Source organism: Aphelocoma coerulescens, chromosome 6 (assembly GCF_041296385.1).
Source record: "Aphelocoma coerulescens isolate FSJ_1873_10779 chromosome 6, UR_Acoe_1.0, whole genome shotgun sequence".
Lineage (NCBI taxonomy): Eukaryota > Metazoa > Chordata > Aves > Passeriformes > Corvidae > Aphelocoma > Aphelocoma coerulescens.
Window position 1 is genome coordinate 18,224,419 of NC_091020.1, and position 24,673 is coordinate 18,249,091.

At 40.1% G+C, this 24,673-nt stretch overlaps 1 protein-coding gene across 6 annotated transcripts; it reads right to left on the reverse strand.

Moving 5' to 3' along the window:
* Positions 1-1,698: 1,698 nt before the first annotated feature.
* ZFAND4 (zinc finger AN1-type containing 4) lies at positions 1,699-23,644 on the reverse strand. Of its 6 annotated transcripts, none has more exons than XM_069019544.1 (10): positions 23,513-23,644; positions 22,507-22,809; positions 15,511-15,586; positions 15,341-15,408; positions 14,628-14,814; positions 10,331-10,478; positions 8,648-9,490; positions 7,602-7,656; positions 5,215-5,329; positions 1,699-2,563 (listed from the first exon to the last, which is right to left on the reverse strand). In XM_069019544.1, the coding sequence occupies exons 2-10, from the start codon at positions 22,688-22,690 to the stop codon at positions 2,428-2,430; spliced, it is 1,812 nt and encodes a 603-aa protein (XP_068875645.1). In that variant the 5' UTR covers positions 22,691-22,809; positions 23,513-23,644; the 3' UTR covers positions 1,699-2,427. The 6 variants fall into 6 exon arrangements, with proteins under 6 accessions (XP_068875645.1, XP_068875644.1, XP_068875643.1 ...); XM_069019543.1 differs by having other exon boundaries at positions 5,215-5,332; XM_069019542.1 differs by having other exon boundaries at positions 8,309-9,490.
* Between the last annotated feature and the right edge of the window lie 1,029 nt (positions 23,645-24,673).

Sequence of the window (24,673 nt, forward strand, 5' to 3'; positions counted from 1 at the left end):
ACTCGAGCCCCAAACCATTTTGGTAAGTTTACACAGTAAACAGTAATTAATCCATAGCACAAACTAACACAGGACTTAAAAAAGTAAAAGCCAATAGCATCTGGATTAACAACAGTTAATTACAAATTAAAGTGCTCTGTGGCTGCACTACTGGTTGAAAATGAATGCCTGTAACAGTGTGGGTATGAGAACAAAACCAGTGGAGTTCTGAACAAGAAGTATCTGTATAAGTATAATTAAAATGAGTTATAATAAAAATTATGAGAAGCTACACACAGGGAAATTAGATTATTACTGCATTGCATATTCTGAAAAAGCATTATTATGCACTTCATTATACACATGCAGAAAGGAAGAGTCAAAATTGAGATGTGACTCAGAGGCTTCCTACCACATATCCATTATGTAGTTGTACTAAAATTTGAGTATGGCCATTCCAACACACTGCAAAACAATGTCCCGACAATTACACTTATGCAAAATCAGATTAAGTGATCACTGACCACATTATTTTAATTCCACTTCTTACCAAATCCCTACTGTACCTACAAAAAATGCAATACCTCTGTCTTCAGAATGTTGCTGAGCTGTAATTCCTGGGAAAACATTTGTACATTTGTCATGTTCCTTATTATTTTCCTTCAGCATCAAACACTGCCCCATGCTGGAGATGAAGTAAGAACTCCAGGCAGTTCATGGTATGTAGCATGGCTCAGTAATGACATGTTGTTCATACCAGGGGAACTTTCTCTAGTGATAATAAGCATGGAAGTCACACAGAATGACATTTTTATCTTACCAGTGCCCAGAAGAATGATTGTGTACATATTTTTCCCACGCTCATCACTCTGAAAACTTCAGGTTTAAGAATGTTCAAGTGAACTACATGAAATGGATTTCCTCCAAGGGTGAGATTCTTCAATTTACTTCTCCCGCTTTCAGTGATCCTCTTTCTTCTATTTTGGCCCACCTTTTGACTCTCATAAGCTGTTACCCTTTGACTGGAATGCAACACAGATCATTTTAGTACCACAACCAACCAAGTAGCTGAGGACTTTGACAAGACAGGGACCATGACATTTGATTACCTAGATACAGTGTGGGGGGATTTCTTTTGTTTTGATGGTTTGTCATAGCTTTTTATTAATCTCTTTTTACTGGAACACTTGATGCTTATAAAAATATTTCACAAGCATTAAGGGAATGAAAGAGGAAAGTCTTTCCAGTAGGTACATTCTTCCAACAGGACTTTCTGCAGTGGCTACATGATCATTAGAGGTGTCTCATGCATTTACTGAACTGCCTTTATACTGTATCAGCTGAAGGGGAGAAAGGTTAATACATGCCCATTTGTTGGGCATCCATCTTGCCTTTGCCAGCACACCTGTAAGACTTCAGGAGGTTTATTTAAAGCACACAGTGTTGGTCACACTATACCTAATGAAGCTGGTGGGAATTCTTCCCATCAGCTTCAGTATGAACAGATATGAGCCAGTGCTTGTGGGGAAAAAAAAAAAAAAAAGAATATATATATATATATTAAAAAAAAAAAAAAAAAATATATATATATATATATATACACCCTCCCAAAAGAGCCTAACTTTTAATTTAGGAACACACTGTAAGAGGGAAGTTATTTTGTGCATTTATGACAGCATAAACAAGAATAAAATTTAATATTTATTAGAATTTCTTCCAGTAACAGCATTCAACATCTTAACAAAGCAAGTTGTGAAGTCTTAAAAAAATCTAGGATTACAAAAAAAGTTAAAATAAGTTGTTTCTTATATTTAATGGCAACAAACAGGGAACCTTCTATTTAAAAACAAACTTGTCATATAAACAGCATTATTTTAAGAAAAGGTGATTAAGATGATATGTCATTTTCAAAATGGACACACAATGTATGAATATCAATCAGAATGAAACAGAGGGGTGGAACACACTATCCCCTTAAAATCTCAAAACAGGCTGTTTGAAGAAAGGGGAGGGAGGAGGATCCTTCTAGTGAAATAACTTAGAAGATACCACGCAATGGACAAAAAACAAGAGTACAGAAGACATTACATGACACCCTCATTACAACACCCCCTCAACTCTGGTTATACAGTAAAGTTAGTAAAGTGCATCTTTAAAGACTTGTCTAGTGAAATAGCTTTCCCAAATATAAAACACAACACGTGCAGTAACAGTTAAATCATAGTGTAAGTTTTTAGAAACTAGTTTTTAACCTTTCATTCACTCAAGAAGAAAAGTTTTAACTGCAGTAGTGTTCACATTATTCTTCGATGCATCCTCATGTGCTTTTTTGTTACTTGGCAAATCTTTAAATATGGAGCATGGCAAAATTATGCAGTTTTAGCAAGTGCTTCTCTCAATTCAATACAATTCTTCAATGGCAGAGTGGCCACATGCAGCACAACCATGTCAGATTTTGGGAAGCTTTGGTGCACTAACAATGGGATTGGTCTCCTGCAAATACCTCCGCCCCGCGCTCTTGTAGTCGTAGGTGCAGGTGTGGGTCTCTGCGTAGCGGTGTGTTGCACAGAAGTTGTTTCCACATCTGAAGAAACATGAATATTACATGTTACAAGCTTTTAGAAGCTTTTAATGCTCTGACATGCTGGGAGCCACTTTGCTTAATCATGTCTTAAATGACAGAGCTGTTTGAATTGTCATCATCCTTGACTGGTGACATTAACTGGTAGGGTACACAAAATGACATTTTTCACACTGAATGTTTCAGTTTTGACCCAACAGTCTCTTCAGCTGGGAAGCTAAGCAAAAGCAGTACTCCAGGAACTAACCAGCAAGGATCAAACACGCTTATAAATTAAGAATGATGAGCTTTGTTTTACTTTCTTTCTTTCTTAAGGACCTCACACAATATTAGTTGGTAGAATTCAGAGGACAAAACCATGGACAGTAATTCCATCAGGTGAAATCCATGTAATGCATTTCAATTCAAAACCACGACATCACTCAGACAATCAAAACAGTTGTTTTCAGCACAACTTCTGCCTGGCATAAAGGCAAATTAGCCATTTAAGATTAATAAATACAGATTTAGTCAGCTGTAAGACATCAGAAAAACTACAGGGAACATAACTTCCTGTAGGACTGGAAAAGGGTTCATCTACCCAATATCAGTTGCAATTTTGATAAGATCAGAATTTTTGCTTCAAACTTGACAGTTCTGCAGCTAAGACTCTTACCAGGAGAAAAGCGTACTTTGGATGTTGTATACAATTTGGACAAGTGCTTTACCTGGAGACACATATTGGGGTCCTGTTGCCTGATTATTTGACAGAGATGCTTCTTGACAGTAAAACACTGATACCATCCAAAATCAGAATTCTCTTGAAATGGATTGTTACCCATTGAACTCACTATTACACTATAATCCCCTATTTACTTATCTGTGTATCTGGGTTCATAATAAACTCTGCAGCTGTTCCTGAGGCTTTATGTGCCTGGAAATAAATTTTTCTTTGGTTCTTGGTCCCATAATCACAACTTTTCTCATAGGACTATATACTCTTTGGTTTATGCTGCTTTCTAGAAGAAGGTCCTATAGTTGCTCCTTTTGAAACCAAAACAAATGCTATTCTTGGAGATGAGCCATTTCCCCTTTCATTTTTAACCTTGCAAGCTGCTTAGTTACTTTTAGAAGAGCTTGCAGCTATGTGCTCATCAGGAAAGTGTGCAGTGTCCAAAACTTTTCAAAATCAGAGACTGAAGAGTCAGTAAGGAGACAATTCCTCACCCTGAAATTCTCCTATACGATTGCCCAGTGGCAGAAGTTCTTGTTCATTTTGCTGTTGGTTGGCATGAACCAAGATCAGCTCCAAATGCAGCCCTCACAGCGCAGCAGTCCCCAACCTTGACTAGCTCATAGGAAACTATACTAAGAAAAAATACCTTGTATTTGAAAACTAACAGAGAGAGTGGGGTTCTTTTCTATTACAGCTGGAGATGGGGTCAGTAGCTCTGACCCTGGAAGAGGTGACCGGTCCGGGGAGATGGTCCCGAAAGGAATCGCCTTCCCGAGGCCCGGTGTCTTCCTCTCAGCTGCTGGCAGAGGGGCCCTTGCAGAGGCTGTCAGCTCTTTAGTGATTGTCAGCTCGTGATTCCAGCTCAGCTCTGCAGGGCACCTCCAGGCCAAGCCAGACCAGAGAGAGACGAGAGGCTCGTGTGGCTGGTTCCACACGAAGGTAGCTTTATTATCTGTACTCCGGCGAAGGGGAAAGCCAGGGACGAGAGCTCTCTCCCACAGGGGCAGAGGCCTTAGCTTTTATAGGGATACAGGGGATGGGTGAAGGCCAATGGGTTACAAGGGATCTGCATAGGGTCTCCTAAAGGATTGTGGGTCTGTCTTTTCTCTCCATGACCAAAGAAGTGGTTGCCTTTCCAGGGAGTCCTGCTGGGCGATTATGAAATCTCTTATCTCAGCAGAGATCCCCCCCAGGGCAGGGGCTGGGCATACCCCACACTTTTCTGTGTTTTTTTGTTGTTGTTCTTGTTGGGAGTTTTTTGTTTGTTTGGAGGTTTTTTGTTTGGCTGGGGTTTTTTGTTGTTTTTTTTTTACAGTTTCCCAAGATCACCACCAAGCACCAGGTCCCACTGTGTTGTCTACAAGTAATGATTTGGGGGACCAGCACTTGGGTGGTTCTGTGTTTGAGATGCTCTAGATGCTCAAAGGTGACTGAAGTCTTGCAAAAAACCAGAACACACATATCAAAAATTTGTTGAATACAAATTTGTATAAATTCACAAACTGTGAAGATGTGTTGCAATTGGGCCAAATCTGAGGGAGATTTGTGAGAAACTATCAAACTCAGTTTTTCCTCAAGTTGTTAATGATACCATTATTGATGAGAAACTTTGCAGAACATGTATCTGTAGCAGGTTCTTCTCCCACAAGTATAAAATGTCATTGTTCTTTTTTTATTATCTTGTTCTTTATTTCCTGGTATCTTCCATTCTGTTACCTTCCATTTCTTGGTCTTCCTGGAAAAACATACACCTCAAGAGCACAACAGGGGCAACATTCCTGAGTTTTAATTCCTGCTGTTTTGCAGAACTGAGAATTGCAACTTTCTTGAAGGTTGCCTTTTGATTTGCTATGCTTAAGGAATACTATGCAGCAAAGAAAACTTTCTGGTTAACTCAGCTATCAATTTTAAGTAACAGCTGGTTATATACTCCACCTACCTGCACTCATAGCTGGTTGCCAATCCAGTTTTCTTGCCACAAAGAAAGCAGTGCTTTGAAATTTTCTTTTTTGCTTGAATTAAGCCATTCACAGGTGGAAGATGGGTTGCTTCACCTGCTTTCAGAAGTAGAAAGACAGTAAAGACATTATAACTTATTCACAAACAAGTTAAATGTTATCTTTTGAAACGCAGATTCATTTTGCATTTCTTAGGATACTTCAGGTGGGAACCCCAAAGCCTAAAAAGAAGGGGGAAAAATAAACCCTGAAAGCCAAAACAGGAAACACACCTCAAGCCCATGAGCACCTTTGGAAGAGGCATCACAATGTGGGCCTTAAAACTGCTATTTTGAACACCCGTTAAAAGTTCACGTAAGTAGGAAGTTACAGAACAAATCAATAAACACATCTGTTAATGGTCTTCCCAGACACAAAATGAACGCACACAGAGTGTCATTGGGAAAGCCCTGTGCACAACAGCTTTACAAAGAATCACCTGGGCATTCCATTACCTAGCATCCAATATATTCACTATACTAATTTGCCAAGTAAGTACTGCAACATTTAAAAATCTTGCTGGTACTCCGTAATTGCAAGAATAGTACTGTATTAGACTACAAGCCTCTACCTAGCTATATGGTTACATTAGGCACTTTGCAGATGTTTGTAAAATTTCTATACTTAAAAAAACTTACTTTATTTTTACTTTTTGCCTTGTAATTCTTGGCTGTTGCTTTATTAACCGGAGATCATGTAAAGAAAAGGCATCTCCCTTCCCTCTTTGTCCACAACTTGCTCAAGCGTATTTCCCACATGCTGGGTCAGTAAAGTGAGCAATGCATCCTCTCAAACATTCTTTCAGTGTTTCTACAGCTATATTGTCAGGATGTTCCCAAAAAGTTATCTCATGAGTTCACAAGTATTTTTCGTCCAGCACACTTTTAATCCCAACAGTCATTTCTTAGCTGAGATGCAGCAGACTACACTCAATAGCAGCACCAGGCAGTCACTACACATCACAGTCATCCCTACCCACCACTCCCACCCCATTCCTATCCAGCATTGAAACTTCCAGGCAACATTTGTCCACACTAACAATTTCATCATCTAAAAGCACAGTTTCAGAAGCATCACTTAGCCCAGTTTGTGAAAGAGACAGAGCTTTAAGACAGCTGGCCCTGAGGACCTACTTGAACAGAAAAGCAATACACCTGTCCTGACATTTACAGTCCCTACAGCAACTACAGTGAAAAGTGATCTGTCCTGTGGCCAGTTATACAACAGATCATTACCAGCCACATCTCTCTCAAGAGCCTACATGATATGACCACACCAACTCATGTCTGGTATCTTTTGGAAAATACAATTTTGTCTGATGTAAGATACACCAGAGGAGTGTCTTCTTCATGGTCCTATCCAAAATGACTCAGCTGCTAGTAGGCTTCCCCATCATGCAGACAGGGCCCTTAGGCTATCACCTCTGGAGCAGCAGAGACAGGACAGACCTGTTTCCTAACTGACTGCCAAGTGAAAGCTGCCTCTACAGTTGTGAAACAAAGGCACAACCCACTCTTTTAGCAGCTTTTGCTCCAACATTACAATTACATAATTTTTTCTGTTGCAGCTGCTATTTGAACATCTATTTTCTAGTTTATTTTATATGCCAGATCTGGAATACATACCCACCTAAGGTAATACAGAAAGAAAAGAAAACTTGCTAACTGTAAGTCAAAGATACATAGAAGAAAAATTAAATGTGCCAAAAGTCCTTAGTTCACTCTTAAGAGTTTTGAAAGCATTAATTTAGACAATTCCTCCCAATAGAATTAATCACATAAACAATTAATATCTATGCATAACACATCTATTTTCAATAGATGTCAAGCATTGAGCACTCCACAGTTACCATGACTAGGGTGGAAAGAATGATGAACAGCAAAAAAAATAGTGAAAAATCTGCTCTGTATCAGTGTTCTGCAGCATCCATGTCCTTATTGCTTCCTCCCCACTTTTTTTTTGTGATAAAGACAATGCTACCAATAAACTTGGCTCTGATTTTAGTAGACTCAGAAAGATTCACAGAACTGATAATTTGGCAACTTCAGCACAGAAAGTCACATTTAGATCTACAGATGACATGCAGGCTTCACTAAGTTTTAAAAAAACTAAAAAAGAGTTGCAGTTATGGTCCACCTAAGATCTGGAAGCCATCTGCACGTTAAAGAATTGCTTAAAATATTAAAAGATTAACCATGCTATAGAAGTGTAATACAGCAAGGACTCTAGAAGCCAAATGCCTTACAAAGATAAATTATTTTTGTCCTCTCTATGTGTGATATATCAGGAAAGATTAGAGTCATCTTTAATTATTATATAAGTTACTTACCTACTCTTTTCCCTACAGCTGCCATACTTCCATTCATTCCAAGCCCATGCGCAGACTAAAAAAAAAAAAAAATTTCCACAACGAAATTACTAGCAGATGGAAATTAAATGAAAATGTAGGTAGTCTGGTATCAGCTTATTTGATACCAATGTTTTATCAATCTACCCACGAGGAGTCCAAGACAACCGCACACAAAGTTAAAATTCTGCAATATAAAGCCTTAACCTCAATGACTATTTAATAAATCTCCCCACACTTCAAAGTACACCAAAACAACAAAGTACATTAGAGAGCAGAAGCTGGGCACATATGGTGCCAGTCACTGGGCACACTTTGGAATAAATGACAATTAGTGAGCAGCAGAAGCCAGATGACACTTCTAAACACACACACTCATAATTCTATCACTACAATAACTCATAATTTCAGTTGTGAACTGAACAGCCGCTTTAAATCTTGGTGAAAAAATTCTTCTAGGACCTGTTTAGATAAACAGGCAGTTTAGAAACCATCAGCCATTCAGAAAACAGTTTATGACAACCAGGGATTTAAATACACCTCCCGCACCCCAACTGCTTCTCCTGACAAGACAAACACACACACACACACACACACACACACACACACACACACACACACAGTAGTTTTGTAACATCAGTATCACAAAAACAGGAAAACTTGATTTCTTTGGATGCATTCATACTCACTAGAATATATTCAGCAGCTCCATTTGGAGGAGCAGTTTTCCTAAAGCTTTCTTCCTGAAAATGCTGCAGGTTTGTAGGCAGTGCAATAGCAGAAGTCCGAAACCTGTCAGTCCCACAGGAACTCTGTAAACTTTCCCTGTTTGTGCTTCGGGCCAGCGAAGCCAGAAATCCTAAGTTACTTACAGAACTCGCAGGTTCTTTGGATGCCTTGCTAGCCACATCTGTGATGTCCTTAGCCTCTGCTTTAGAAATTACATCAGGTCTTTTGCCAAGTGACTCTACTTTCACACTACAAAATCTAGTGGTCCTAGAAAAAGAGGAGTCTGCTATACTACGTACTTCCAATGATCGAAGCACATTAGGGGAGGCTGTAGATCTCAAGTTACCAGCCTCAAAGCATCTGGGCTGTGCTTGTGGTTTCAGAGAACTGTGATGTGCCACTTGTGGTGAATACCGGAGGGGAGACAAAAGCAGATTTTTCTGAGGACTTAATTCACGAGTACTGAGAAGACCAGTCTCCATTGCTGCAGTGCTCAGCACTTTGCCAATAGGTTTTCTATGCTGCTCTACAACCTTAGAATCTTCGTCTCCATCAGGCAGTTCAAGTTCTGGGTTCACCTTTCCTACGTCATATATCTCACTACACTGTTCAGCAGGGCTTGCTTCTGTTAAAAAAGCAAAAGCATCTGGTTCAGGTAGATGTTCTTCTTCTGTTCCATATAGTTCCACGTTTGTTAGACTTGGAAACAAAACAGCATCCTCCTCACTTGCTGAGGTCACGTTTTCAGATGCTTTTTCTGAATTTGCAGGCAGGGATGAAACAGGAGTCAGAATACTATTTGTAGGTAGTTTTGCATTTTCTAGTTCAACGCGAGATATTTTTGGTGGTAACCTGATGCTATTGACTGGCTGAGACCAAGAGCTGCTCTGCCAAGTGTCATCTTCCTTAAGGAAGTGATTAGCTGTGGATGGCATTGTTCTACCAGCAGTGGCCAAAGTAGCCAGTGCTGAAAGTGCGTTTTGGGGAGATTCAGACTGATGCAAATTCCCAGGAGGAGGTAGGCACGACTGTCCGATGTGGGGGAGCACTCTTAAAAAGCGGTGACGGGCAGCAGCCACTGAGCCACTAGGTGGTCGAGGAGTCATTGGAGGGCGAGGCTTCACCTTGACAGTTTTCTTAGGCTATTAAAAAAAAACCAAAGCTCAACCAAAATCAAAAAACATGGATACAACAGCAATTAGTATTTGAATTCCAGTTGTGCTCAGAAGACCTGACTGAAAATACATTCTGAGGAATTCAGACAGTGTAAGACCAGAAAAGAGCGTGTCATTCTTTCTACTGCCTTACATATTACTAGCCATCAAGATTTCACCCCAACAGCTGAATAATAAAATCAAAGATTATAATCAGGAAATGTTTTCAATAGGTGACATGTCAGAGAAATAGAAAAGGAAGCCAGAAGGTCATCAAAGTTATCCAGAGGAGCTTCAGATCTCAAACACAACAAAAAATGAAAGAAAGTATAATCTCTTCATTTTACATCTAGGCAACCTAGTCGCACATGAACACCAGTGTAATGTTTTATCTTCACGATAGTATCATTCCATATTTCACTTTATAGGCTTTTCAGTAACAGTGTATCTAATGAAATTGCATTTTAAGAGAAACACTGACTTTTTACCAGAACAGTACTGCAAAACAATGCTACTTAAAGTATTGGAAGAAAAAAACCCCAAACAAACAAAACCACAAAACCCACCCACCCCAAAAAACCTACCCTTGCAAATAAATCCAGGACCAGTAATGAATTCTTTGAATGAGGGCAGGTAGGTCCAAGGAAGCCAATGCCCCTCAGCAGAACATTTATACAACAGTATTTACATAAACAATAGTTGAGAAATCATCTACCCATGATAACTTTACTTCTCAAAATGGCAGAATCTGATCTGCTTTTTAGAAAAGTGAGCACAAGGAAAGCCCAAGCCATTTTATGACAAAAAAAACTGAAATCACAATTTCACCTTTTTACTCAGATTCATGTTCTCCATCTTTGCCTTGAGCAGTTTCATTTTATTCATAGTAATTGAATTCTCAATAATCTGTTGGCCAGAAGGTGATGCCTCTGTCTCATCTTCATCATCAGCATATAAATTATAAACTGAACCACCGCTGAAAATAAAAGAAAGTTTGCATTCATCCTCTAATCAAGTAATTGAATTATGTCTTCAATGTAGAGTATTCTCACAACTAGGAAGTCATATCCGTAGTTGATCTGTTGACAAAACATTATGTAAAAACTGTTTGCAAAGACATTTCAAATCCATTTATCCACATAAGCATCCCTTATAAGGGCAAAGTGATGTAGCTGAAATCTGAACATAGCCACGCTTCTGGGAAGTTGTTATATCACATACAGTTGGTTCACACTCACTATATATTTCCCCCACAGAGGGGATATCCAGTTCCACAAATGTCTCCTGAAGATATGGCCAAAGCTGTTAAGTGTGTGACTCAGACAACAAGCTGATCAGTTTTCCAATTAACCAGACACTGGCATGGAAGGAAAAGTCCAAATTTCTATCCATCCTGAGGGGTGTTCTCACCATAAATGGAAATGGAGGGGTCACCCATGTGGATGTGATATTCTATTTCTCCTTTTCAAAACAAAAAAAAAAAAAAGAAAAAAAAAGAAAAAAAAAAGATCAGTTTAGGTTTCCAAAGATGCCAAAGAGTCTCACATTTGGAAAAAAAATAGATTAGAATTGCTAGTCCCAAGACAAAATATTTTAGGTCAGTAGTCACTGGAAGTTTATAGCATGACATTTCCTTCTTCCATTCTGCATTTTAACAGAATGCAAAAACCTCACCTCAAGGTTTTAAAAATCAGCATCTAATTTGTTTTTCCTATGAAGCATCAATCAGTAACACATTCAGCATCTGACAGTGAAATGAAAGAACCATTAGGAGTGTCCAATTCATTACAAATTGATGCATTTTCAACACTGTAGGTAGTACATTTTGAAGAGTGTTTTAGTTCTTCCATTAGGTTGTCAGCATCTAGAAATCATGACAATCAGGCAACTCCCCGAATTCCCCTGTGTTCATAAAAATGTCTTAGTAGATTTAGCTCAAGTTTCTACTCTCCAAAAGAGATCAAGGAAGAACTAAAAGTGTCATGTGGAAGTCAGTACCAAAAAAAAGAAAAACCCCACTAATTAGAGCTAGCATCTTACCTGATTCTTGGAAATATTCTGCTGCCCTTAGAGCCAGCATTTTTTGCACTGACTCTCCAAATCCATTTCCTAAAATGTAGCAAAATTCCAAAGGCAGCACAGCTGGGAGACAGTGTGAAGAGCAAGATAGCAGCAAATTCAAAGCAAGAGTCAACAAAATAGACCAGTAATTTCTTACCAAAACCTGAATAGGTCCATATGGGGACAGACAGCATGCCTATTATGTATACATACTTCTCCTGGTTAAAACCCAACACTAAAAAAAGTTATTTCTAAATTTTAACTTTATAAAGGTTTACATCACCCAAGTCAAAAGAATTTGTTGAACTTCCTTTCCTGCAAGGTAATGATAGAAAGCAAAGTGGTATGTTTCATGTCTGGTTGGTTTTTTGGTGTGGTTGGTTTTTGATTTTTCTTTTAATGAAAAAGTAATTGTTATCTTTTTGTTCAATTTCCTGACAAACAGGGGCCAAAAACACACACCAAAAAAAAAAAAGGACTGACAAAAGGATTGTTTGCTTTGATGTGATTGTAAGATTATAAAAGTTGGACAGGGAGTTTTGATATTAATGATATTTTCAGTCCATTTTACAATGACTAAATTTTAAATTTACTTTGTCCATAGGTGTCAACATTCCTGAGCTCCTGCTTATAAAATGCATGTCTCAAAAATTATTAGCTTGGTGAAACCCTTTTGGCACCAGTGTCTGCCAGTCCTCCACCACAACTTCAACACTCTTCTTCTAATCCAGAGACAATGACCACTGTATGCATTTATACTCTTGTCAAGTTTTAACCAGTAACTCAATCGCAGACGAAATAAAATTATCCGGAGAACTATAAAACAAAACCAAAACCAATGTCTCATTTCTAAATTTCAGTCAATGAATTCTGCTCCACATATCAGCAGTGTGAGAGAGGCTGATAAACAAGTGCTTCGAAATGCTTAGTCACCAATATACCCACATACATGAACACATCTGTCAGTATGCAAAATAGTAGTACTCAGAGTGACCCACAGCTTTCCTCTACAAAGATCAAACAAAAAGGTCTGATTTGTTTCCATTCTCTCCTCCCTTTGCTACTCTTCCCATTTCCCACAGTCTCACCCAGCCATGATAACAAATTAAAAAATTTGGATTTCATTCCCCTCCAAATTACTATCTGCCTTAGTAGAAAAGTTAACAAATGAACTCCCATAGAAAGCACAGAAAAATAGAAACAACTCAAGCTGAATGTTTTCAACTCAGGTGGCTTCCAACCCAACTGGTTCACTTGACCAGTGACAGCATATTTCTTAAGCCCAATGTATTTCACTTTTCTACGTACTGCTGTGCTTTGAAAGGCTTACCCAGGTCCTTGCAAGAGCCAAAAGAGTGTTTTATTCCTCCCATTTGCAATGTTTAGCCAATCTCAGTTAAATTACTATTATATCTATACACTAGGATTACCCAATGGAAAAGTACAAAGACTTTCAGACCATTGTCCACACTAGTTTTAAATGGGGAAAAAAAAAATCCACACACACACAAATTTGAACATGTAGGCAGATACCAGGGAGCCCATTGTATCCATTCAGTTTCAAGCTCCTTATGACAACTCCTTGCACAAACTCACAGTATAGCATCCCCAGTCCCAGCTTTTTGAATGGGTTTGGATGTTCACTAGAGTCAGAAGGTTAAATAGGAACAAAGTGGTAACAGGCAGGTTAGCAGCAAGAACAAGAATTACACCAGTCTACTCATCTTTCCAGAAGTGCATCTAGCCCAGTGCAGCAGCAAGGCTCTCAGTTCTTACCAATTATGCTTGTTTTAACCTATTTCAAACAGTACCATATGTGGCTATTTACTGAAAGAGTAGAGGGGCTGAAAGACAAAATCACAGATCTAAAATATTTGTATCTTTTCTCTTCCTTGTATATCAAACAAGTCTTTCTACTCTGTATAACAATGTGGGAATTCAACTTTGATATTTCTTTCAGTCTGTGGGTTTGAAGTATGGATGTCTTATAAAAATTTTTAAGAGTAGTATCATTCTGAATATGAACTGAATACAAACACAGTACAAAGCTCTTGCTTTCCCTTTGCAAACAGAAACAAGAATAGTCACTTAAAACAGCTTGAGCCCTAGCCTTGGAGAAAACACAGCTAGTGCCCAGAAAAGGAACTCCCTTCCTCACAGCTGTACAAATATTAAGTTCTTGAGGGGATAAAAGACCCTACCCAAAAGCTGCAGTATAAAACCAGAATTCAGTTGTTTTTAATAGATATCAATTTTGATAGTTTTAGGAAAAAAATTACCAGTTTACTACAATGTAGTAGGTAAAGTGACACACCTGTCCTCCTGATGGTAACAGCACTGGATTCTGGCAGCAAATAACACAAGCTTGGTACTTCAACAGTAGCTAACCTGAGGCCTAATAGCATCCAAAGGCTGGCTATATTGGTAATTACTTCAGTAGATTAAAAAAAATAAGACAAAAAACAACATACAAAAAAACCCCAAACCAAAATCCATACAAAACCAAAAAAATCCCCACCCCACATAAAGCACAACAAAACCACCCTTCCCTTCAAACCAACCACGCTCCTAAACAACAAACCAAAAAGAGCCCACAGGATTTTGCACTGCCAATCTACTATCTTCCTGACTAAACATTTCGCCAAGTCATATCCACAGAAAAAAAAAATTTCTGTGAACAGAGAAATGTTTACAAAACTAAACAAATGCCTTAAGGTGTTAGAGAAACCGCTTAACATTAGTTTCTAATATCTAATAAAATACTGATTTGACTCTCCTGCAACATGCTCCTTCTCAGAATGGGCTGGAATGTTGAGAATTGCCTGAATTATGAAGTCAGTTTTAACTCATTATATTAACACACACAGTGATAAGAGAACCATCAGCACAACCACTGACCACAAAGCACTACTGTGCTGTTAGACAGTAACAAGAATTTAATAGCCCCTAGGCAATAATTCTTGCAATATGCCAGGTATTCTTTTGATAAAGTCAACAAACACAGCTGAAAATTACACAGCAACTCACTTTTGAAGAATAATATAAAGATTAAAACCAACTTTACCTCAAAGACTCAGACAATGGCGTTAAAGTGCCATCACCCCGGTCAACCACACGGAAGAAATTCAAGCGATCTCCTTCTCGATACACTAGGAAGGTAACTTGTTTGTTGGATGGCCCTTTCTCCCAGATCTTGTCTCGAGCAGGATCCATGTATTCAGCCATTTCCCTGATAGGATCTTTCACGGGAACTATAAAGACAAAAAACCAAAATAAAACCAAAATATTATTGTTGTTTTGATCACCAATGAGAGCTCAGCTCAGTTTATAACAGGAATTCCCAACCTAGAAGATATGCTGAGTTTTTTCCCCAAGTGAAAATTATCATTGGAATTTCTTCATTTTCACTCCTATACAGATGATCCACATAACCAAGTTTATTGTGTGACTATAGCAATACCTGACTCTTATCGACTATATTTTAAAAACTATTTGTATAATGACATTCCAGTATAATTTTTTCTTCAAGTGGAGAGCTGCTGATTTTATGACTTGATTTCTGTACATATAAATATACTTAATGTAAGAGTAAACAAAGTGCACTTGATATGTTAAGTAAGAGAAGATGGGGAAAAACATCCCCCCATTTTTGTTAAGTATTTTTCCAATTAATTTGGAACTGAAGTCTGATTGTCTAAAATGCTTATCTAAGAGAAGCTCTTCATAGTTTTAAGATGTTGCATGAAAACCACTGTCTTTAATTTACTTAACACCTACCTCGTCTGGTGTTAACAGGTCCACCTCGCATAGCCAGAACCAACTTCAGAGTGCAGCCTTCTGAAATGCTGTAAATAACAATAAATAAATTTTTATAGCATTTTCTGTTGCTTATGCTAACAATTATTTAGAAACATTAATTAGAAACATAATTTTTATTCTATACTTACTTATAATCATTCAAACAATAGTCATCCTTCAGTTCCATATTATTCCAAATTAAGTGCTGCTGAGAGACAGGAATACCTACACAAAAGAAACAAACAAATAACTTAAAATTGGAGCTTGGCAAGAGGAGTTTGCCTCTGGGGAGTTTTGATTTTTTAAGAGTATGCAGCTGATGGATTGAAACTGGATCACAGGAGAAAGAAGAGAGGAAGCAGGACAAGGACAGGCACTTGAGCAGTCTTCAGCCATGACATCCAACCTCCAAACAATTATTAAAAACAAAGACTTTCAGAAGGCTTTAGCTCACACACAAAGTTCAATCTTTTGGCTCAGCGGAGGGTGTGTAGAAGTGTTCAACTGCTTCAGTCTTATTAATACTTGCTCTTTTTCTATTCATCAGATAAGGGAGGTTTTTTCCTGTTATCTGAACTTCAGAACTTTATGTCTACTGACAGGAAACACAAGATAAAACTTCTACCTACAAAACTACTGAATAATTTAAGCACAGACTGGCATTTTGTATTATTCACAGTACAGACATAGTCACATTAAGGTGACTGGTGGCAGCTCTCTAACCATGGTGAGAACTGCAGTTGTGTTTTTATCTGTGCTTGGTTTGGGACCTCAAAGTTGGCATGTACAGTTCAGTACCACAGCAGTTAATTAAACTTCATCCTACAAACACTTTTGTTTTGTTCTGGGTGCTTTTTTATGCCATTGGAATGTTATTTTTAATATCCACTAATACTCATTTTCAACTCAAATTCTGGGATGATTTGGCTATTTTTTGTTAAGAGAAAGTAAGCATACTGAGTATTTGTTCCTTATTAAAAATTCATATTCTACACAAATAGAATCCAAATTCTACACAACTTCTGCCTGCGTAGTCACCTCAGATACAGATGCAATATACATTAGAGATAATAAGCAAAAGCTGGTACAATTTGAGGTCTTCACACATTTTTATGGGAATGCTACCACGTTCCAAATTTTGGATAGAATAAAAATGAAGACAGTTATGAAAGGATGAGACATCTCAGACCATCAAAAAAAACCCCTTCCCTCCAGCATCAAAAAGAAGTTGTTCGTCTAGTGAAACCCAGGTAATTAAGATCTTACTGTGCATTCATGACAAATGTTAATTAAAATGTGTATCTACAGAGACCAAGAATTACTTTTTCAAAAAGTTCTAAACACTACTTGTCATACTAAGAGACAAAACCTATAAATGTATTTTCCTAAAGGTTACATTAAAATAATCTTATCCTATGTTTTTATTCATTGCATGTTCAGATACTTAAAAGGAAATGCAATTGGCAATGCTACACAGTAAGACTTCCCTAAATACATCTGGCAGGAGGGGAACACAAAGATCAGTGTCTTTCAGATAGTTTCCAAAAACATGTAAGCTTTTGAAGGCTTGTGAGAATGCTTAGCAAGCTGTGGCAGGAGATAGCTAAGTAGCCCCTTCCTAAGTAGAGGAAGGGCATAAAGCTACCAAAATCCATCACTGGCAAGGAAGAAAGGGGACAAGATCCTGTCTGGTCAAAGTCCAAGCATATCAAACAGGCAAGTAGGAGACATCCCTGTGCAGAAGGGGGAATGCCCTTTGGAGAAACTGTCATTATTTTTCTTTAGGCTTTACAGAAGATGACAATCTCCTCAGCACAGTTCATACCCAATCTTCCCTGTTCTGAATGACCAACACAACTTTACTCCATTTGACTGCATTAAACAGGAATCTTATATCCTCTGAAGTCCACAGGACATTTGTAAGAATAATATGTTCATATAGCAGACTAACATAATTGCCAGTACACTGCCAGCTATTTAATAGCTGGTTATTGGTTATGTTTCAAGTCAGCAGTATAAGCAAAAGAACAAGCTGGCAATAGCCACCGAGTCTACAATAAAGTTTTTTGTGTTGTTTTGCACTCTTCTGATTACAAACAATCTGATTACTGTCTGCATTTGTTATGGCTTCAGCAGCCTCCAAGCAGCAATTTCCAATTACTTTGATAAACTGAGAGAGTATTTGTTAAAAAGGCTGGCTTGCAGCTGGCAGCACTGGAGTGAAACATGTTTTTACTCATTCAACAATGACAATGTATTTTTGATGAAATGATCAGATGAAAAGAGGATACTCTGCTGTAATTAGAAACAGACATGTCTTTATTACTTACTCCCTTTTATACTGTTTTCTTAGAATTCTGTATTTATACACTGAGGAAACAGTATATGCTTTATAGCTTCAGAAGCAGCAAAATATTTATCAGCTGTCACTTTTCTGGATTATAGTAAGGATTTCTTGAGGAGACATTTACACATGAGATCAGCATGTACAACTGCCAACAATAATGAGAACTGTGAGATACACACATCCACGATACCCTCTCCCTAAGTAGTACCTGACAGTATCACTGGCCTGCTCTAAAACAGGACCGAGAGCTAAGTAGGGCAATAAGCTACATCTCAATGCTCAAGTGGAAATGAGCTGGCCAGGTGATGCTACACGAGGATAGAAGAGTCTGCAGACTACCTATTGAAATGGCTGCAGGTGCACTGACAATCTGACCTACTAAAATGGGGGGAGGAGAGGAGAGAAGCAGCTACCTTATCCTGTCTTTGAATCAGCATATCACATACAGCCTTAAGCTTCCTTCCCTTACTCTTCCCTTTTGTTCACCACAGAAACTGACTTGGTCAAGACTAGCACAGGGAAAAAAAAAAATCCTTGTAGATTTCAGAAAAAAACCTTGATTTTAAGTTGTGGGTATAAAGTTCCTACGTTTAAGAATGCCACAGACATGTCACTGACAAAATCCAAACAGTGCACTTATCTTTCATTTAATGTTGAAATTGCTGGAGCCTCTGTTTACAGACAGGCTGGGCTGACAGTATTATTTTCCCCCCACAAACTGGCTACATTAGTAAGAGGTGTAGAAATCCACAACTTAAAGCAGCACAAGCTTAAAAAATGCTTCATGAACTTCTAGTCTCTATCAGCACAGTAAACAGGCAAATCATAAAGCAAATAGAAGATGCAGGAGAAAAGTTGTAAACAGAAAAAAGCAGGATTGGTTCTGTTAAAAATTCATGACACTTGTGCAATCCACTTACTCCAATCCTGGCAGAAGCACAGCTATTTTCTCTAATGCAAATACTAATAAATATCATTATGACATATTCTGAATTCACAGAATACTGAAAGAAATTACAACATCCATATGAAGTCTGCTTGACGTTCCTCTAGTTCCTTTTATTTAAGGTGAAGCTGCTGTACACAGGCAGCAAAATAATGACAGCAAAAAGACCAAAGGAAAATAACAACTCACACGATGAACTGAGTACACACAGACAGATGTACAACAAAATTATTGCTGCATCTGTCATTTCCTACTGAACACAAGGGAACACCTATTGAACACTGAAATCAAGATGTACTTTGAAAGCTAGTTCTCTTTTCCCCCTTTACAAACATACAAGAACAAGAGAACATCTAAGTTTTCTTTTAAAAAGGTCGATGTTTCCATGTACACAGATCATAAAGTTCAGTGGCAAGTACTCACCGAACAAACCATGACCAAGTTGTTTTTTTATTTTAAAGCTCACTATATAAATTAATGCCCTAACACTCCACACTGAAGAATTCAAATTAATTCCTGCAAGCTAATAACAGTAATATCACCACTACCACCACAAAATCCCAAAGCCCACCTCCTCCCTTGAGACTCAATCCTATCTTTCCCAACAAACATGCTTACAGGTATTATCTATGGTTCTTTAAGAGATTAATTAACCACTACTATGAATATGCTACCTGAATGCTCTGTCTTTAAAACAGTGTAATAATTGGTGTTTCTGAATGAATACTCAACTCTGCCCAGCCCAGCAGCTACAAGGACTTGTGCAATGGAGAAACCAAAGAGAGATCTCAGTTTAAAAAACCCTATTACTTCCTCTTTCAATGAAATCCTGTTTTTTTAAGTTCTACTTGTGTTAAAGCTCAGTCTTTCATGCCACCTTGAAATTCAGATACCATCCTATCCGTGTCCATCAACACTGATTAACAAGTAAAACCAATGGAATAGGTAGCACTGCTGGTAGTACTGTGTGTGTATTCCAGCTTTTATGACACCAGTAGAGACAAAGGGAGCTATTTCTTCCCAGGTGAACCATTTTAAAAGGCTCAGTCAGTGAATCTGAGACTAGGAGCAATTTAGCCCTGGGGCTCCAAAGTCAACACTATAACAAATCTCCTGCTTACTTCACAGAGAACATATTTGAGGACAAATGCCTGGATCTGATCCAAACACACATCAGATATGCTGTAACTTCAATTTATGAGTAGAAGACTTGCACTGAAATTTCAGATGCATTAGAACCCGTAAGTTTTTATGTATATTCTTTACTGACTAAAACCACTGAAAACATGGAGCTCTTTCTTAGTAAGGTACCAATGTCTAGTACAGCTGTCTAAACAAGCCTTTCCATATCAGATCACTAGTAGGCATCAAGAATGACAAACAGTATCTGAAGTAGACAAAATTCCTAACATGCCATCCATATTATGCTTTTTTATTATGGTGAAGACAGTCTACAACTATTGATTTTCCAGTTGTTGACGAGATCAATTTGTCTTATTTTAGTTTTATTATTAGCCTTTTACATTAGAGGCATGGATAACATTTTAACAATTTGTTAACTTCTGATACAATTCTAGATTTTTTTCTTGGAGCTTTCAGGTCTCAGCTCATTTTTCAAATTGTCTCCTTTGCTTACGTACTATCATCCCCAACATCCAAATGAAGACAATACGCATACTAGGGACCTCATGTAGTCTTCCAGCATTGTAGGAGGCATTCTCCAACCAGAAGTGCAGCTTAACTAAGAGAGATTCACACCCCATGACAGCCAACACGATACAAAATAAAAAGTGAAAACCAGCAGCAGAAACAGGAACAGATGAAAGCTTTCTCCTTCCCAAGCTAAATCACAACAAAATTACTTCTGAATTTTTGCTCCATCTGGGTGATTTATTGCTCAAACTTGTGCACTATAATAGGAACTCTGTCACTGAAAAATTGTTAATTATTATTTAACATACAATAGCAACCCCAAGAGCAACATTAAATTAACTTGTCATTGTGTATCTGTTTCCTCCACACGTAACTGATCAATTTGTTTTCACTCTGCCTCCCACAAATCCTTAATCAGAACAGTACAAACATTTTAACTCTGCTATGGAGTATCAAAGCATTTCAACTGACTTCTTACAATTCAATGATAAGCACCAGCGAACTCATCTTCCATGTTTAATGCAATTTACTTATTAATTCTATACAGCAGGCAGCCAAGCCATAATTACTTTACCATCCTATGAACTACAACATGCGAGCAAAATTCCAGATAAGCAATATTATAACTTCATTATGGAGCTGTTCTTCTAATAAGAAATGAGGATTCTTTTGTAAGCTGTAGGCATAACTGAGTATGGCTATTCACAGTCTCACATTTGGGACTCCAAGGAATTCAAATCTCTCTTCCTCACATCTCCCACTAATCTCTTCATGTATCCTTTAAAGCTCACTCCATCGTTTATACTACCCAAATAGCCTTCTGTTCTCTACTGCCTATGCTATCTTTTAATTCACTGTCAGCTAGCATTCTGTGCATCTCTCCTACACCTATATTCAGTTATAGGAAGGAAAACCCCTTTCCTTTTCTTGCTTCACCTCTAGCCTCCAGGAGCATCTTGACACATTCTCTGACTCACAATTAATTATGGCCCTGTCCCCAGGAAACAAAAGCCCATCCACCCACAGCTGCACTAACATGCAATCCTACATGGATGTAAGCTCCAGTTATCTGCACGGTGGAGCTCCTATTGTGTAGATCTTACTAGTAAATAGTCCCCTCTGTTGTTGCAATGCTGCTGTGCTTTAAGTCTCGTGCCAGCTGTCTGGGCTTTTTTTCCATCCACTAGAGCAGATTTCCGTAAGAGGAGTAGAGTATCCTATCCAGCCTACAGAATCATGTTACATCTCCCAGAGGATGGGTTCCACAGAAGGAGAGAAGAGATGAAAGAGACAGAAGGATGAAAAACACGTACAGGTATACTAGGGAAGGAGAGGATCCCTTTTCTTAAAATCAGCAACTCTAATACTCTCAAATTCTACAGCTATACAGTTCTTTAACCCTTCCAAAGTGAAAAAGAGGATAGAGGATGCAATGCTTCAAAGTAGTTAAACTATGTATATCTAAATATTTCAGATCACATTCTTTCATGCAAGGTCATCCTCATTACAGAGGAAAGGAGGTAAGATGGGACTAACCTACACATATTCTTCTTGCATAAGCATCAAGACTGGCCTCATAACTTAAAGATTTTTCACTTTGCAGAATGTGTCAAGTTTATCATTTTAAGACAAAGCATTGCTCAGCCAGATGTCTACCAGCAAAAGATCACTCACCTAAACAAAATTCAAATCAGTAACTTAAAGCTGCCTTTGGGATTTGCCTGCACTGCAGTTGCTCTTGTGACTGCAGTATCATAAAAAAACCATAAACTGACTAACCTAATCAGCAACAAACATAGCAGCAAGTTTAAAGTATGCTCAGTTACTCAATATACACATATTGCATGGCTCTGGTTTATAATCTTGCTAGTTAACAAACAACTTGGGTCAGGGAATCCACAGAGTTTTTAAGATTAACCTTAATAACTGTATTTAGAAAAAAAAACCCCAACCAACACATCAAAAGAGCAAACATACCAATTCCGGTGAAACCTAAGCCATGAACTTACAAAAAAAGGAAAGAACAAAAAAACAACTCAACTTCAATTAAACCTAAGCCATGAACTAAGTACCGAGTTTTTACACATATTGCTAAACATGACACTTAAGTTTTTTGGTTTGATTTTAGCAATCATGAGTTTTAAAACAGGACTTCTTCTAAAGTGATACAGTTTACACTGAAACAAGAGAGAATAGTACCTTCCAATCTTTGAATTTTAGCTTTCACAGAAATAACTGTTTCAAACGGGGAAACTCGCAGTTCAAAGCAGGTTCCTGTAAGCGTTTCAATGAAGAGCTCCATAGTTTCGTAGAAAGGAAGTTTGTAGTGAAATGGTCCCATATTATCTTTATTAAAAAAAGGAGGCTCTTTCTTGTTGGCCATTAGAAAGGATTTACAACTTCCTTGTAAGAAGATCTGTCAGGAAACTACATTCCACTTCTAGCCAAGGCAGCTTTGAAGATACGTGTAGCACATTGCTGTTCATCTTTAGGATTTTTCACCTATAAAGCAAACAAATACAGTTCTGACAACATCTAAACGTAACTGTTAAAGAGAATTCAAATTTATTTTATATAAAATGATTGTTAAGAAACATTGTTATTACCTAGTACGGCAAGGTAACGACAAATGATATTAGCAATGTTGTAGTTTTAGGGCTCTAGTGTCAGTCAGCACTCCAGACGCAACCTACTACCTTTGTTATTTTTGTTTCCACAAGCGACATGACAACCAGACGCCCAATGCCTCCTGACAAGAGCTAAGCCCTCCGCAGTGTCAGAGCTAGAGAAAAACTCCGGAAAAACGTAAGAACAGGGACTGGTCCGGGCTCAGGGAAGGCAGTTGGAGGCGGCAGCTCAGCCGTGCTCCCGCCAGCGGGGCCCAGCGCCTCACCGGAGCGGGGGCCGGACCCCGGCAGCCGAGCGGAGCGCCCGCGAACAAAGGAGGGCGAGCAGCTGCCCCGTCCCCGCCGCCACCGCGCCTCGGGGCGGCCTCGCACCCCGGGCTGGCCGCGGGCCCCGCCACCACTGCCCCCGGCCCCCGTTTCCTCCCGGGACACGCGCCGCGCCGGCGAGGCCAGGCCCGCGGCGGTTCGAGCACGGCCCCTCTGCCCCGCCGCGCTCGGCGCTGCCGCCGCAGGGTCCCCGCAGGAGCGGCGCTCCCGAGGGCCCGGAACCCGCCGAGAGAAGGCGGGTCTCACCTCACCTGCCGCCGCCGGGCCCGCTCGGGGGGAGACACGGTTCCTCTCCCCCCGCGCCGCCCCGCCCGCCGCAGCTGCCGGAGCCGGCCGGGCCCGGCGGGACGCACGGACCGGGAGCGCAGCCGGAACCGCCGGGGGGGGCAGGACCAGGAGGCGCCGCCCGGCAGCCCCCGCGCTGCCCCGCCCCTGTGACGGCTCCTCCCGCGGGCCAATGGGGCGCCCGCTCTCACGAACCTCGGCCAATCAGCGCCTCCAGCGGGCGGGGCTCGCGGTGCCTCAGGGGTGGGCACCCGCCGGGCCGCTTGTTGTGGTCGTTAAGACGCGAAACGGCAACGCGTGCGCAGGGAAGGACCCGGATACACTTCCCCATCCCCTGGGAGTATTGAAGGCCAGTCTGGGTGGGGATTCGGGCAGCCCAGGCCCGTGGGCGATGTGCCTGCTCAGGGCCGGGGTGGGGAACGGGATGGGCTTTCATTGGTGCCTTCCGCCCCAAACCGCTCTGTGAGTCTGCAACGCCCCCAGCGCTACCGGTGGACACGTGACAGCGGCGGCGGCCGCGCTGCCTCCTGGGACACGGAGTGCGGGGAGGCGGCCGGGGCAGATTAAGGCTAAGGTGGCTCCGGCGGCTCGCCTCGGCCCTACCACCGCCGGCCTTTGCTGAGGGCCAGCCTGCAGAGTCAGCAGGGACACTTTGCGCTCAGCCCGCCAGGCTCCCAGGCATTGCCGGTGTGTCCGAGCGCAGCGCTGGGCCCGGGAGGCAGGGGCGGGCCGACTCCTAGCGCGTGCAGCCGCCCCGCTGTTCCCAGCCAGGACAAGAACATTCCCGGCCCTAGCAGGGGCCAGGCACTGCTCTCGGGCACCTTCACTGAAGGTCAGCGCTCGACTGTGCTCCTGTTTCAGCCTGAGCTGGCCAGGGCAGGCTCCAGAAGCAGCGGGTCCCTTGGATGATCACAGGCTAGAGAAAACAAGCTTATCCTATTAGCAGGTGCTAATTACATTAACCACTTTACTTTCCATTTAGGTTTTAAAATACGCAAGACCTACCTTGACTTGCTGTTAGGTTTCAGGCCCAGTTAAAACTGTGGCTTTTCAGAAGCACGTAGCAGGTATGGGAACCTGTCAGAGCTTCTGGATGCTGTAATATTGGGCCTTCAGCTCTGCCCTTC

Coding starts and splice junctions, on each gene's coding strand:
- ZFAND4 (XM_069019539.1), bottom strand. CDS start 22,690: ATGGCCAACAAGAAAGAGCCTCCTTTTTTTAATAAAGATAATATGGGA. Junction 9,491..10,330: donor ACATGAATCTGAGTAAAAAG/GTGAAATTGTGA, acceptor TTTTTTTAATAG/CCTAAGAAAACTGTCAAGGT. Junction 7,657..8,308: donor GAGCTGCTGAATATATTCTA/GTGAGTATGAAT, acceptor TTTTTTTTTTAG/TCTGCGCATGGGCTTGGAAT.